This window comes from Coenobita brevimanus, chromosome 60 (genome assembly GCF_032717465.1).
Source record: "Coenobita brevimanus isolate Jiangsu-jjx chromosome 60, ASM3271746v2, whole genome shotgun sequence".
In the NCBI taxonomy this organism is placed as follows: Eukaryota; Metazoa; Arthropoda; class Malacostraca; order Decapoda; family Coenobitidae; genus Coenobita; species Coenobita brevimanus.
Genome location: NC_137013.1, coordinates 38,077,144 through 38,091,844, shown reverse-complemented (window position 1 = coordinate 38,091,844; position 14,701 = coordinate 38,077,144). Strand labels below are relative to the sequence as shown.

Genomic DNA, 14,701 nt, shown 5'->3' with positions numbered 1-14,701 from the left:
TTTAAATGTAACGAAACAGTTGAGATGAGAAGAGGCTGGGAGACAGGAGGAAAAGTCAGAGAACTATCTGGAAGAAGAACCAGGGTCATCATCAGGGTCAACACATTGGCAGGACTGGGGAAGGGGGAAATGGAGACAATTTCCATAATCATTCAATCATTCATCATCTAATCCAGTGTTTCCCCATGAGAAGCATAGGAGCCCAGGGCTAGGCAAGTTGGTCCTGATATCTGAGATGAGAGTGACCACCCTCACTCATCCCTGAGTGGAATTACAGTATGTAAACAGACCCCAACCACCCCTTGGATGCAAACCCGCACCAGCTCAATCAGATTGGAGCACCTTAACCCCTAAAAGACAGGTGTCTGCATATATGGTCACACACCCTCCCCCAGACCCACCCCACCCACCACCACCCACCCCCACCCCTCCCCCTACCACCCCCCACTGTCCCACCAATACCCTCCATAGTCCCCTACAACCCCTAACCCCCACCATCCCTAACCCCCACCCTCCCACCACCCCTACCCTCCCCACTCTCACCCCCATCCCCCACAATCCCCCCAACTGCTACCCCACCACCCACGATCCCCCAACCATCCCCCCACCACCCTCTATACCCCACCCCCTACTGCCCTTCCCCTACCCCCACCACCCACAACCCCCTACCCTCCACCACCTCCCATCCCCATACCTCCCAAACTCTCCCCCAAAAAACCCCACCCCTCCAATCCCCACTGCCACCCACACCCCCCTCCCAACCCCTCATTTACCACCCCCACCCCCCTCCCAACCCCTCATTTACCACCTCCACACATCACCCCCCACCCCACCCCCACCTCCCCCAAGCACAAAGTCCCCATCCCCACAACCACCACACCCCTCCACAAATCCCCCACCATATCACACCCGCCGATTATGCCCGTCCTGATAGTATGTCAAAACCTTTTGATGCCCGTCTTTTAGGGGTTACATACATACTAAACCATGAGATGCCATAATCATATGTGAAAAAGAAAAGACTCATCATGACTGTAGAAAAAGAAATGAATGTGTGGGCGGAACCCTGACTCCAGGGGCCTGGCCAGTGACCAAGCTCTATGCATGCACTCCCTACCCTACCCAAGTGGAGACAGCTTCACCATGGGGAGCACAAAGTCTCAGAGCACAATGTTGTGCCACAGGCAAAGAGTCTCACTATAAAGCAACAGAACCCCCAGATCCACAGCTGCAGCTCAGCAGTAGTTTCACTTCTGCAGAGGTCGACATACTTGGGTGGTGTTGAACCATCACTGCCCCTACTACTGAACAGACCAACATCCCACGGGCACACCCCAATCCTTTTTGTTGCAGCGTGCTTAAGGTCATTGATGAAAAATTCAACAAATGTGGAAAATCCACTCTACTTAATGCCAAAGACAGAACACATAGGATAGGTGAAAAGGAAAAAGCAATAGCAGTAGAAAAGTGCCCAGCAAAATTTGTTGAGGCATCAACAGGGACCTGAGGAAAGGGCAGAACAGACACACACAAAGCCGAGCAACAAAACCTCCACACATTATCATGGCCCCATTAAGGTGCCCTGTGAGAGTCCCAGTCAATGTCTTCAAGGCCCCCTCACAACGACAATGAACAAGGAAATGGAGGGGGGGGGGGAAGGGAGGGAGTATTTCAATGGTAGAAAATTACAAACAATACAGCTCTATATCATTTTCATAACATTTCATTGTGACTAGCATTATCTTCTTGCATTAATCTCATGTCATGCTTCAACATTCAAGACAGAAAGATGGCAATTTTAGTTCAAGCTGGTTGAAATGAGTACACCCCAAAAAAAAATTCGTAATACTAATCAATGAGGCCTAGAAAGGGCTTGAGCTCTTCATTGTTCTTGGAACCTGAGCCAACTTGATTACTTGAATCTTCTCAAAACAGAGATGTCAACCCTGCTAATCAAGTGCATTACTGATGCCATCTGAAACTCACATTTGTTCCTCTTCAACTGCAATCCTGCATCATAGTCAATTCCTTTAAGTTTGCTAAATGTTCCTCTCCAGTTTCACCTGTAATCAACCTCTTGTCACTCCTGAGTACTTTTGTCTTTCTGAGACAGCTCTCTGTTGTGTACTGGGAGACCATGTGTGCCTTCATATTGTGTAATGTACTCATGTACGACGTTAGCCCCATTGCTCTTGTATAATGTTCGATGGTCTAGTGAGCTATGGCGCTTAGACTGGATGTAGCTCATGAAGATCTCATTCCAAGGTGTGGTTGGGGTTTATCGCTCACATGTTGCCAGGGGGCAAACAACTGATCACTCTCGCCCTCAATGTCAGGACTAAGCAGCCAAGCCTGGGTCCAATGCTACTGTTGGGGCAATACTGGGCTGGATGAACAGGATGACAAGAAAGTGTTAAAGTGCAACAGGCTAAATAAGTCACTAAGGAAGAGGACCTCCTATGCCACCTAGAATGTAGCCCTTGGTCTTATACATCTCCGAGCCTGCACACAGACTGGTACTCACACACTGAAGGTTAGCAGTCTCACTGTACACTTCCTTCACACACTATACCTTTTTAATTTTACATCAACATACTTCTTAACCCCTTCACTCTGAGGACATTTTCTTTATTTTACTATTGTAATCTCCAATTTTATTTGGTTAACAAGAGGCTTTAAAATACGCTGTATGATAATGACTCCATGTACTTTACTACAGAGTGCTCTCTTGTCAAGAACAAAACTGTTTGGAGTTGGCAAGAACAAACCAACAGAATGACACTCAAATAAAGGAGTTAGCATAAAAATATCTGACATCAAATTAGATTTTTTTCAGCTAGATCCTCTGGCCCAAAGAAAGTAGAGGTTATAAAATGATAATGTAGTGAACTGCTGAATATTCAAGAAGTAGCACCAGACTTTCTGGTCTGTATGCTGGTGAGGTTAGGAGGCTTTCTGGCACTTCTTCGTTACTAATTTACTTTTTCAAACAGAGCATTAATATTCTTTCATTCCATTTATGCAAACTGTGTTGGTATTGTACAGAAATAAGTAATACAAGAGAACAGAAAACTGTTATGTGCAAAGTCAACTGCTAATGAAGAGATAATATGAAGCCTGCTATGCCAAGGAGAACGTGTGTGTGTGTGTGTGTGTGTGTGTGTGTGTGTGTTTGTGTACTTTCCCACAACATACTATACCTCTCCTGGGAATCTGTGTGTGTGTGTGTGTGTGTGTGTGTGTGTGTGTGTGTGTAAGTAAAATGGCTGCAAGCTAGCAACCAGCCAACACTGCTTCCCTGATGTATAGAACTGGTGAACTGTGAGGTGGCAGTTGGGGGGTACCACATGTACTATACAGGTCTAAGTACCAAGTCTGTGGTTATAATAATGTGCCAAGGCTATCAAGTAAACCCAGCTGACATCTTAACTCAGTGTAGTAGCTGGCACTGAGTCAATGGAACAAGGAGAGAGTGTTTCCAGTTGCACAACATGGAAGATGTGAGTTGTTCTTCTGATAGGCTTTAGGCTTGTACAGAGGTGAAGTTATGACTGAATGATTTGCCACCTGGCCAAGACCACCCACCAAATGGCCGTACAGGAAGAGATACCTAACTGTCTAAAGTGCTGTACTGCATTACAAAGTATACTGCAGTCCATGGACAAAGCTTCAGTTACAATGCTTTCAGCATCAGCTTGGCTACAGTTCCATCACACCTGACTTCTTAAATTAATGAATTTGGCAGGGAACATCACTTGGAACATTAACACATTGCCAATCTCTGCTTATAAGATAAAAAGCTGTCATATATCTGTTCCTTTATAAGGCAACAGGCAACCTAGCTCTATAACAAGCTCATGCATGGAGTACTTTACAGTTCTACTGTTACTGCATACACAAGTAACTTCCAAATCCCAGTTCTTACTACCATTAACCACTACATAGTGTACATAAAATTGGGAGATGGAACTTCTCTTAGTATTCAAAGTAGAGGTATCTGCCTATGAATGAGGTGGTTGCAACCCTGCAAAATAACATAAGTTGGCTGCAAGATTGTACTATCTGCTTCTAAGTTCCTGCATTAATGCTACTCTTACCCTTCTCAACATCAAAATATTAGCCTTGACTTACCAGCACATACTCCACACTAAATTAAAGGAAGGTACTTCATTTATACAGCAACATGGAATTCGTTTTTACTACTAATGAAAAATAACTGTAATAAAAGGTTCCAGTTCATGTGCAACTATATAAAAAAACAAAAAAAAAATCTACACCAAGAATCAGTCCTTCTTGATGGTGTGGATAATGTGTTTGGTAGCTACAGTGAACTTTGTCATAATTACAACAAGCTACACTAACCACACATACGGGAGTGACTGATGAACACTTTCAACAGCAAAGATTATATGATACAAACAGTTTTATGGCACAGTTATTTGTCTCCTTACCTGTATATTCTTCAACTATTTTGTGTGAAGTGAATCATTATGGTACTGTATTTATTTATTTATTTTTTTTCCTAAAAGGTGAAACCTACAACAATTACAAAAGAAAGTATAGTACAGTATCTTTATAAACCAAAAACATGTCTTGTGGAAGAATATTATGATTAAAGGACAGCAGCATTTCACTTATCAAACCTTTAGACACATCAGCTGTGCTTTGTTTCATTATCTGCAACAATCCCAGCATGTATTTTTCAAGCACCATATCACCGGACATAATCGGTTAGTTATTACAATTCTGTTATCTAAAGGCATAACCTCTGACATTCCCAAATTTAAGTACAGTAATTCCTCGATTATCCAACGTAATAGAGCCAAAGGCATGTTTGGATAGTGGATCTGCCTGGATAATGGACTTCTCCCCTGACCCCTTTCATACATACCCGAACTTTGAAAGCCATTGTAAAAGGCCACTACAGAACATCGTACAACACTTATTCCTGGTGTTTTACACTACTCTATCTGGCCAAACAGACCTATAAACCACAGCCAAGCATTTATCATGGTCAAGAAGACCCATCAGCCACAGACAAGCAATCATCACTGCAGGGCCATACCCTGCAGTGGCATAAAAAAAACATGAAAGAAAAGGCCCTGCCAGGCGAAAATGTTCGCTCGGCCATAATTTCCACCCAGACACAAGCCTTCTGTCCAAATAAAATGGAAAAATGTGTGAATAATGGTTTTGAACAGCCAGATCACAGCATCTGGATAACAGACATCCAGATAACTGAGAGATTACTGTAATACAGAAATTGACTCCTCATACATCAAAAAAAATTTTCTGGCAAGTCATGTGGAGGTGAGAGGTCATGAAAGGCTGGTACACAATGTATGCTGGAATCAAGATCCAGTATTCTGGTGCAAGTAAGTGATTACCAGTACTGTACCGTATTACAATAAATTGTTTTAGCTATGCTGATATCAAGACCTGACCTTCCAGTTCATACAAATAAGCACTTAGTTTCCTGCATCATGCCAGAACACAATACAGACACAACTGTTCAGCAGGAGTGAGTGAGTGTCTACTGAACTGCACCAACACATCAGTCATTTTATGTTTACATTAAGACCCAACCTTTCAGCACACGTGAATGTCTCCTATACAGTACTAAACAACAGATATGACCTCCCAGCAAGAGTTACACGAGTATACCATACTAAAATAAGACACACAGAAATAAGTGATGTAAACCTGAGATGCTTCAACACATACAACTGACATGGATTCACACAGACCAGCATGAGAGCTCAGACATCACACCAATACTCAAGAACTAACATTCATAACTCTTTCAGTATGGGGGTATTTTTTTCCCCTGGCCAATTCACTACAACAATGTTTTTCAATTTATCCTTGCTAACACCAGATGATTTCATTCTGCTTGGGAATATGACTTGCACAGAAGGGATTAAGAGACCTTCTCTAACCCCTCCAGTTCAAAAAGCTTCTCCCAAGCTGAGCAAAACTGTCAGGCAGCAGAAAAAACAAACATATGCATCACTGGACTCAGGGAGCTAAATCTTGATACTGCCCAATGATTTTCTTTAACTTGGGAAGCTTTCTAGCACCTCTTCTTTAGTGTTTAACCGTGCATACGGTAATACATCTCTGTATTCTCTTGTATGTTACTTTGTTTATTAGGGATAAAGGTGTACAAATATCACACGAGAGAATATCAATGTGTCATATGCAGAAATACATTGGTAGCGAGAGGTGTTAGAGCCTAATATGATAAAACAACCCCACTGAATGAACAGTAAACAACCTCCAGTAATCAAATTAGAATCATGACATGCTATCTTAATCCAGTCTTGCCACCATTAGAATATTTTTTTTACCTTGTTTTATTTCATTAATGTATTTATTTTCATTCAGCTTAGGGGAGACCACTCAAGATTGAGAGGCTACACCAGCACCTGACAATTAAACTGTCAAAAGCAAAAGTTTGCCGACATTCCCCTGCCAGCATTGTGTCCTGTGTTCCACGTTTCTCATTCCTTCTAAAATTTCAGAGTATCCTCCTTTTTCATCCTCTTTTGTTGTGCTACATACTTGTATCACAAAAATATATCACGTTACAATTCTTATCACCACAGCTGGCAAGAATGAGTTGGTAAACTTTTGATTGTGATGGTAAAACCTAATGCCTACTCACACCCTACCCATACCTTTTCCGCACCTTTCACTTGCTCTCCCTGTTCATCTTATTTCATTTTCTGTCCTTCTCTACACTGCGGAAGTTGACCTGCATTCTTATCTGCTCCAATAAACTTTCTACTTTATTTCTTTCAACTTAATGTCCCTATTCATCTACATAAATGTTTTTCACTTCCCTGAACACTACACCCAAACCAACAATCTAATTACTTTAACAATTTTCCTCTCCTCTCCTTCTCTGGATGACATTACTGCCTAACCATGACTCTTTCCTACTCATACCATTCTAGTTTCTTTCCTCTCCTCAACCTGCTCAGTATTTTCATTTCTCCCTTGACATAAATAAAGCCTAATTTACATTCATATGCAGCTCTAAATTTTCTATTCAAGCTGTTTTTGGCAGTGTTATTTAGCCACTGATCTGTTCATCCATCTCCTTCCCTCCCTCCTCTCTCCACCCACATCTGAAGAGATATCCTGCTCTGTATTTTAATTTCATTCCAACAACAGTACAGGCCAGCCACTGCTCTCAAATAATGAAGCAAAATTTCTGTTTATATACTCTGTTTATTTCCTTTTACTTTCTCTTCATTCTGCTTTTCTACTTCTCCCTCATTCTCTTCCTCTCCATTTCCATCTGCAATCTTTATTTATGCTGTTCTTTTTTTCATTTTTCCTTCATTCCATCTCTCCCTCACTCCTATGCCCCTCTCTCTCTCACCCTTTCCACCTGCAGCACCTAATGAGATACCAATCATAGCTTGAGAACCTGTTTATATTGCACACTGTATAATGAACTAAGTCTACCTTTGCCTGCCTACCTACCGAACTCTAGCATTACCTGGTCTACCTTAACTAATATGTATACATATCATGCAGAGAGGAGAGAGATCTGGAGATTAGTTTAAAAGCAAAGTTAGGTCAAGCCAGCTCAACCCCTTCAATATTATGAGGTCTTTTGTATCTTTTTCTTGCATTCTCCACATGCTGCATGTTTTAATTTAACATATAAACAATTTTTTTGAACTGCTGGCAGTAGACATCGCCTTCATTAACTTCAGTACCAAACAACCTTTGTAAAAGCCGACTAAAATCCTCTATTGCTAGCATTAAAATTACCCAAAGTACATCACCATATCAATGGAATTCAGATATCCAGAGAAAGCTGAACACAACCCAACTTCAAATACCTACACTAGCCTAACCTATTCTAATCAACCCTACCAATCCTAACCTAACTGACCAAAACAAACCCAACCTTTATTAATATATATACTGTACTTTACTTATTCCTGAACAGGTGTCTGTCCAGTAGAAAGTTTTGGAAGTACTACATGGCCCCAAGTAGTAAACTGCATTTTCAGTGTAATGTGCAATGACCTTCAAATACAAAAACTCTGAATGCCAAGCATAATAATTTGTGCTTTATTTAAATTACACTTCACTTGAAATATTGAACATTCATTTCCACTGCAACACTTATTTTCTTTTCCCCATGGACTTGGTAAAAAGTTTTATGAGATTATACCAATCCATTACTTCATAAACCTGGTGATATTGTGAGTGACTGTTAACATTATTTTTCTTGAATTACTGCATTCACCCTACTTTTTGATCATGAAAAAGATGAGGTAAATGAAGTAAAATACATACATGTGTGTAAGTGTACTATCACGAGAAAACATTCGCTGATTCCCTTGTTAACACTGTAGCCTGCCATTTATATTTCTTTTTCCTCCCAAAAGTATCAGATAGTACCCTTCCTTCTCGTACTTTTTTGCTGTGAGTTTCATATTACTATTACACCAAGGTACTTCATTTAACAACATCTTCCACTGGCACAGCCGGAAGGGAAGTACAGTATTAGCGAAATTTTCATCATGAATGTACACGTGAAAATGAGGGTGTAAGTACGTGAGACTGGGATGACTCAGATGGCCAGGTGTGATATTCTGGTAGTCCTCAATATAAGTCAGAGATGAAATATCAAAACTTTCCAGACAAATGGTGCTGTAAACTGAGGGAAACTGGCATGCTAGCTTTAGTGTTACGGTAGCATATGCAACTTTACGAGACAATTTTTCTATAATTACCTGTGGACTTAACCCCTTAAATCTTGGCGTCCTTTTCTATACTATTCTTGGTACTCCCACACAATTCTACTCAGCCAAAGAGTGCCAGAGTACTTAATGGGTTAATGAAGGCTTTGGCTAATCTCTCAAGTTCAAATTCTCTCCTATGGTGATTAATGATTGTCTGGTGGTATAAAAAAAAAAAAAAAAAAAAAAAAGAGAGAGAGAGAGAGAGATGTTTCTGGATTGCAAGGGTTAACATTTACAGAAAAAAAAAAAAAAAAGAGGGGGGGGGGATACTTATAATGAGGACTTACTGTACTGAGGTACTGACTGATGTGAAGGATGGTGCCATGTGCTGCTTCATTACCCAGATCCTGTGGAGCCTGATGTCAGAGGCTCAGGGTTGGTGGGCAATTCAACCTGATCAGGTTTGGAACCCCAAGCAGGTTTGGGCTGGTACTGCTCGGCTGTGATGCGTACCTCGTCACTGTGGGTTGAGTCAGATGACTGTGTGGTCACTTCACTGTCTTCACTATCCGAGTCAAAGCTGCCATTCTCCATTGCTGCCAAGGGAGCTCGTTTAGGGGGATCATGAAGGTCAAACTGCGGGATGGTGCAGGGCAGGAGTGGGATGGCAGGCAGGGAGCCAGGAAGGGGAGACCCCAGACCACTTTCCTCCTGGTTTGTGCTGTCAACGGAAGAGCTAAGCAAAGAGTCTCGATCCCCCTCCATGTGTGGACTGCTAGGGCTGGGGGAGAGACTCTCACTGCCTCGCCCGCAGCTTCCTTCATCCAAAAAGCCACTGTCAGTAAGGTCGCTGGAGCTGAGAGAGTCAGAGTCACGTTCACTCTTGTGACTCTCACCCACACCATTTTTGTATACATTTAGGCTTCTATGAGATGATAACTCTTGTCTCTGACACTCTGAGTAACCAGCCTTAGGGGTGGTGGAACCATCAATAAACACATCATTATCACCATCTGACATTAGTCTAATGCGATCAGACTGAATCTGATGCTCTGGAAGATCAACTGACTTAATATTAACAGGACTACTGTGTTCACCTTTTAGTGTTTTTTCTTCACTCTTTTCCACATCTGCTTTTGAAGCAGTTTCATCTACACTAAATCCACGCTCTACTCTGACCGGAGAAGAAATAACAATCTTTGGGCCAGATCCTGCAACAGTATTAGTGGTGAGAGTGGCCATGGTGGTGGCCTTATCCTGAAGGGAAGGGAGGCTGCATGGACCCGAGGGCTCTGCCACACGTGTCACTGTAAACCGACCACCAACATTAAACCTGTTCGGCCTAGTGTTGCTTTGTTTGGAAGGCTGGCTGAGATCCCCAGCTGATAGGCTCCGGCCAGACTGACACACTGGCACCACAGTGGTTGGGACACTGGTCTGACCTACACTGCCAAATAAGTTGGGGGAACTCTTGGAAGATTCGGCAACCTTGAACACTCTAAACCTGTTCTTCTGTGGGCTGGGAACAGGGCTGGCACAGGGGCTGGGGGAGGGACTGGGACATGGGCTTGGGCTGGGGCTGGGAGCAGGACTGATGTATTTTTGCTTCTCCTCAGGTCCTGCTTCACTCTTGTCGATACCTTTATTTGAGGTAGTCTCGCAGGTGAGGGAGATCTTTCTAAGAGCAATGCTGGGACATGTACCCTCCCTGGGAGACTTATCAACACTGCTGTCCTGTGAGATGGTATTCAACTGCTCAGCTGCTCTCAGATGGCTTTGAGTCAGATTACGTTGGCAAATTTCCTTTATTTCCCTCTGCAGAGTGGCATGTTGCTCGGCAAGCTCTGCTGCAGGCTCACTTTTAGGGTCTGAGTCAATGTCTAACTGAATTATGGTGGAATTGAGGCGCAATGAATGTGCAAGTGCCATTAGTCCTGCCACACGCACCGGATTGTCTCGGAGATCCATGTGTTGGATTGCAGTGTTATCAGCAGCATACTCAGCCAGTGCCACAGCTCCCTCATCACCCACCCTTGCTGCCTGTAGCCCCAGCCGCAGCAGTGCATGGTTCCTGAGCAGACTCTCCTTCAATCGCAAAATGCCCTCACTGGTCAGGTTGTTGCGGCCCAGGTTCAACGTCTCAAGTGCTTGTGTGATTCCTAGCATGGTTGCCAGGTGGGCTGCTGACTGCTGAGTGAGGTGGTTGTTCCACAGCACCAATGACTTCAAACCTTTGACCACAAGCTTCTCACTCCCTTCCTCCTCAGATGCCTGTTGCTGTAGCTTCTGCTGTTCAGTGATACCTTCACACACGTGCCCACAGCCAGCATCCTGCACATTGTTATTACGAAGGTCTAGCAGCATCAAGGTGCTGTTGGCACGCACCAAATTTCCAAGCTGAATACAGTCATTAACACCTAGTCTATTCTCAGCCAGGTACAACTCTGCCAGTGTATCATTCTGCCTGAGAGCAGCAGTAAGCATGCTAAGAGGCCGTCCAGTTAGGTTACAATTTTCTAAATGGAGGGTGTGAAGGCGAGCACCCAACCTCAGAGCCCGACCAAGTATCGGCATGTTAGTTTCATTGAGGTTGGTGTTGTGGGCATCAAGATATTCAACTGAGGGGGTGCGCTTCAGCATCCTTGAGCATGCCTGCCACCCCCGGAACCCTATCTTCTCATTGCAAGAGATGTTGAGCTGAGTGGCAGAGTCATAAAACTCTATCATATCGAAGAGTGGGATGGCAGTGTCGTCGTCCAAACAACAACCCTCTAAGTCCAAGATCTTGAACTGAACCCGCCTGAAGATCTCTTCCAGCCCTTCACACTGACTACCATCCAGTCTTTGACCACGGAGGCTGAGACACTCGACACGGCCACCAACCACCAGGGGGAGGGCCTTGATTTGCTGCAGCACTCCTTGCAGTGGCTGTGTACTGTGTCGATCACAGGAGGATTTATATGCTGTTGCAATCTCCTCCACACTGGTACCGCCCATCTGCTGCCATGGGTTTACTGGCTCTAAATAGCTTGAGATCAGATGAGTTTCATCTTCAGGGAAAGAGACTCTACGACCCCTGCAGCCCTGGTTTCTCATTGTCTTTCTGACGCTTTTGCAGGACGAAGGGACGGGGGTGGAAGGGGCTGACACAGTTTGAGCACCACACACCACCTCCCCAGTCTCACTGCTCAGGAGTTTCATGCTCTCTTCCTTCCCACTGTAGTTAGGCCTTGTCTCAATACATAACACTTTATTAGCTTCAAAATGGTTTTCCTTCTCACTTCTCAAAGTTACTTCTCCTTCCCCTACTTTGTCCTCACTGAATAAATCTTCTGTTACTTCTTCCGCTATTGCTATGTGTTTGCCAAAGTCCTTCCTACAACTCTCATGCAAAGTGGAAAATTTATGTACACTAGATTTTTCTGTGCTGCACTCAAAGCTGGCATCTGCATTTAGTATTCTAACGTCTGAGTCTGAGGTTACAACAGGCGTTGCTTGGGCCTCATCCCTATTACCATCAGGTATATCACTTTCACTGCCTTTGGCCACCTCAGTGTTACTTAATTTAAAGTCAGCCAGTAGTGAGTTGTCCTTCTGAAAGCCAAACCCCCCACTAGCTGGACTTTCCCTTATATCTAAGTCCTTAATTTTATCTACGTTGATGGTAGAGGACCCTGTCCCACACTGCTGGGATATTACACCACCCTCTGTGTTTCCCAGGTTATGGGTGTCCTTGTCCCCACCTTCCTGTTCAGAAGCACCAACTTTGAACTGGGAATTAGTTAGTACATTGCTCAATTCAGTCTTAACTTCAGATACAGCTGAAATTAATTCACTATGTACATCTTTAAATGCAGTTTTAAGCTCACTACCAACACCTTCTATATCTGCCAAGGCAGACACAACCTCACTTGCAATATTTAGGTGCAAAGGAGGTTCTTCAACCTCCAAAGTCTTGGACTTCTCATCCTCACTTTCACTTCCTTTTGTACTATCACAACTGTTAGAATTCTCATTAATATTACTTAAATTAACATCTCCCTCCTTATCCCTACATAGTTCCTGGCCCTGTGAGGAACTGGGTTCAAGGTGTGTCACCTGCTCTGGAGTTGAGCCTGGCACAACATGATCCAGTATGGCGGAGTCGCCATGCTTATGCTGCTCCTGGTCTTGGTCTGCAGTGACACCTGTATTGTCAGTGTTGCTCATAATGCTCGCAGCTTGGCATGAAGTTCAGCGCAACGCGAGGGGGCTGCTGCTCTAGGCTCTGCTGGTAGGTAATTTCTGAAGTACCGGTACCTCCTCAGCTCATCAGTTCGTCGAGGAAATGTGTGGGGATGGTGAGATGTGTGGCAGAAGCCTCTGCACTCTGACATGTGATAACTCTCCCTTGGCAACTCTGGGGCAGGTGTTGCTCCCCTCATGACAGGGATGGCAAGCCCCTCCCTGTGACACTGTCCATGTGATGACTGACTCTCATCCCTTATTAACCTGATCATAGAGAAGGTCAAACACAACTGTGTCCCCTTTTTAGCCCTGAATGCCAAGAGCCCACACCACCAACTAACTGGGTTTGGTGTGCACTGGCTCAGAACCGGCTTACAAGGATCACCCACAAACTACTTCAGAGGCGGGGAAAACGGTGACGGACAGCTTCCACTGCCTGGTTGTTCTCCAGCAAAGCCAAGTTGTTGCATTCACGCACAATCTGAAAGAAATTATACTAATTAACAACATAGGAATGTCAATTTTCTTCCATTACTCTTTCAATCCGTGCTCTTAATTATATTGCGATTTTGAAAGATTTTTCAAATTGGAAGTGTCAGAAGCAAACTTCATCAACTTCTCTTCTAAGAGACCTCTCCTAAGCTAACATAAAATTATATGGTAGCAACAAAAACAAGCCACAAATGACATCTTCTGACTGTATGGTTCAAATAATCTGGATTACAGTGGCTATGACCTCTAAACCTCAAAGTAGTTAATGTAGGATTACCTGTTCTTGTCATTTATCACCATCATCATCACCACCTATCAATACAACAAGAGATCCTAACTCCATAAGAAAATTTTAGCGAATGAAAAAGTGTAGCACTATTCTCTTGCATACAGTATCACCAACAGGTGACGACCAAGGACAGGACAAAGGACATAGTACAGATTGCAACATGGAATATAAGGGGTGTGAATGATGAGGTGAAAAAGAGAGATTCTGTCCACATGCCTGAGGTTTCCAAAGTGGACATGATGTGGATTAACAGAGACTGAATGGAGAGGAGACAGTGTGAGAGAGTGGGGGTATGGATGGGGTACATGCACTAGAGTAGGTGAGAATGAGAGGGCAAAAGAGGGTGTGAGTATTGTTATGTGCAAGAGATGGAAGGACAATATAAGAGAGTATGGATCAGTTAGTTCAAAGAATTGTATGAGTATGACTGAAAGTGGTAATACAAACATGGGCGATCGTGTGTATGTGCCAACACAAGATCGTGCAAGCAGAGTGAAAGAAGAGTTCTGGGCAAATGTATAAGCATGCATGGAAAAGTTTGAGAGGAATTAGTGAGTGCTTTTGACTGGAGATATGGATGTAAAAGTGGGGAATATGAAGGTGGATGGAGTAGTTGGCGAGTGGGGTGTGCCGGCAGAAGCAAATGAGAATGGCAGTGCTCCAGTGAACATTTGTGCAGGGAGGGGGTTGGTGATAGCCAATACCCTCCTTAGGCACAAAATGATCCACAGGTATAGGCATGGTGAGTGAATGAACTTAAGGCAATGACTGATTATGTGAAAGGGGATGACAGAATGAGAAGGTATGTAATGGATGGAAGAGCATACAGAGGTTGGGGAAGTGGACTTTCTGACCACCACATGGTGGTGGTGAACGTCAAGGTTCAAGTGCAATGGAGGAATAGAAGAAGTGGGGGAGAGGAGGGAGTTGTTCATACAATGAGGGTAGAAAGTTTGCATGAGGATGGAAAAAAGGCAATATT

At 43.6% G+C, this 14,701-nt stretch overlaps 1 protein-coding gene across 1 annotated transcript; it reads right to left on the bottom strand.

Moving 5' to 3' along the window:
* Nucleotides 1–9,107: 9,107 nt before the first annotated feature.
* LOC145403383 (uncharacterized) lies at nt 9,108–12,920 on the bottom strand. The gene has a single exon (XM_080275167.1). The coding sequence runs from the start codon at nt 12,918–12,920 to the stop codon at nt 9,108–9,110; it is 3,813 nt and encodes a 1,270-aa protein (XP_080131293.1).
* Nucleotides 12,921–14,701: the final 1,781 nt, after the last annotated feature.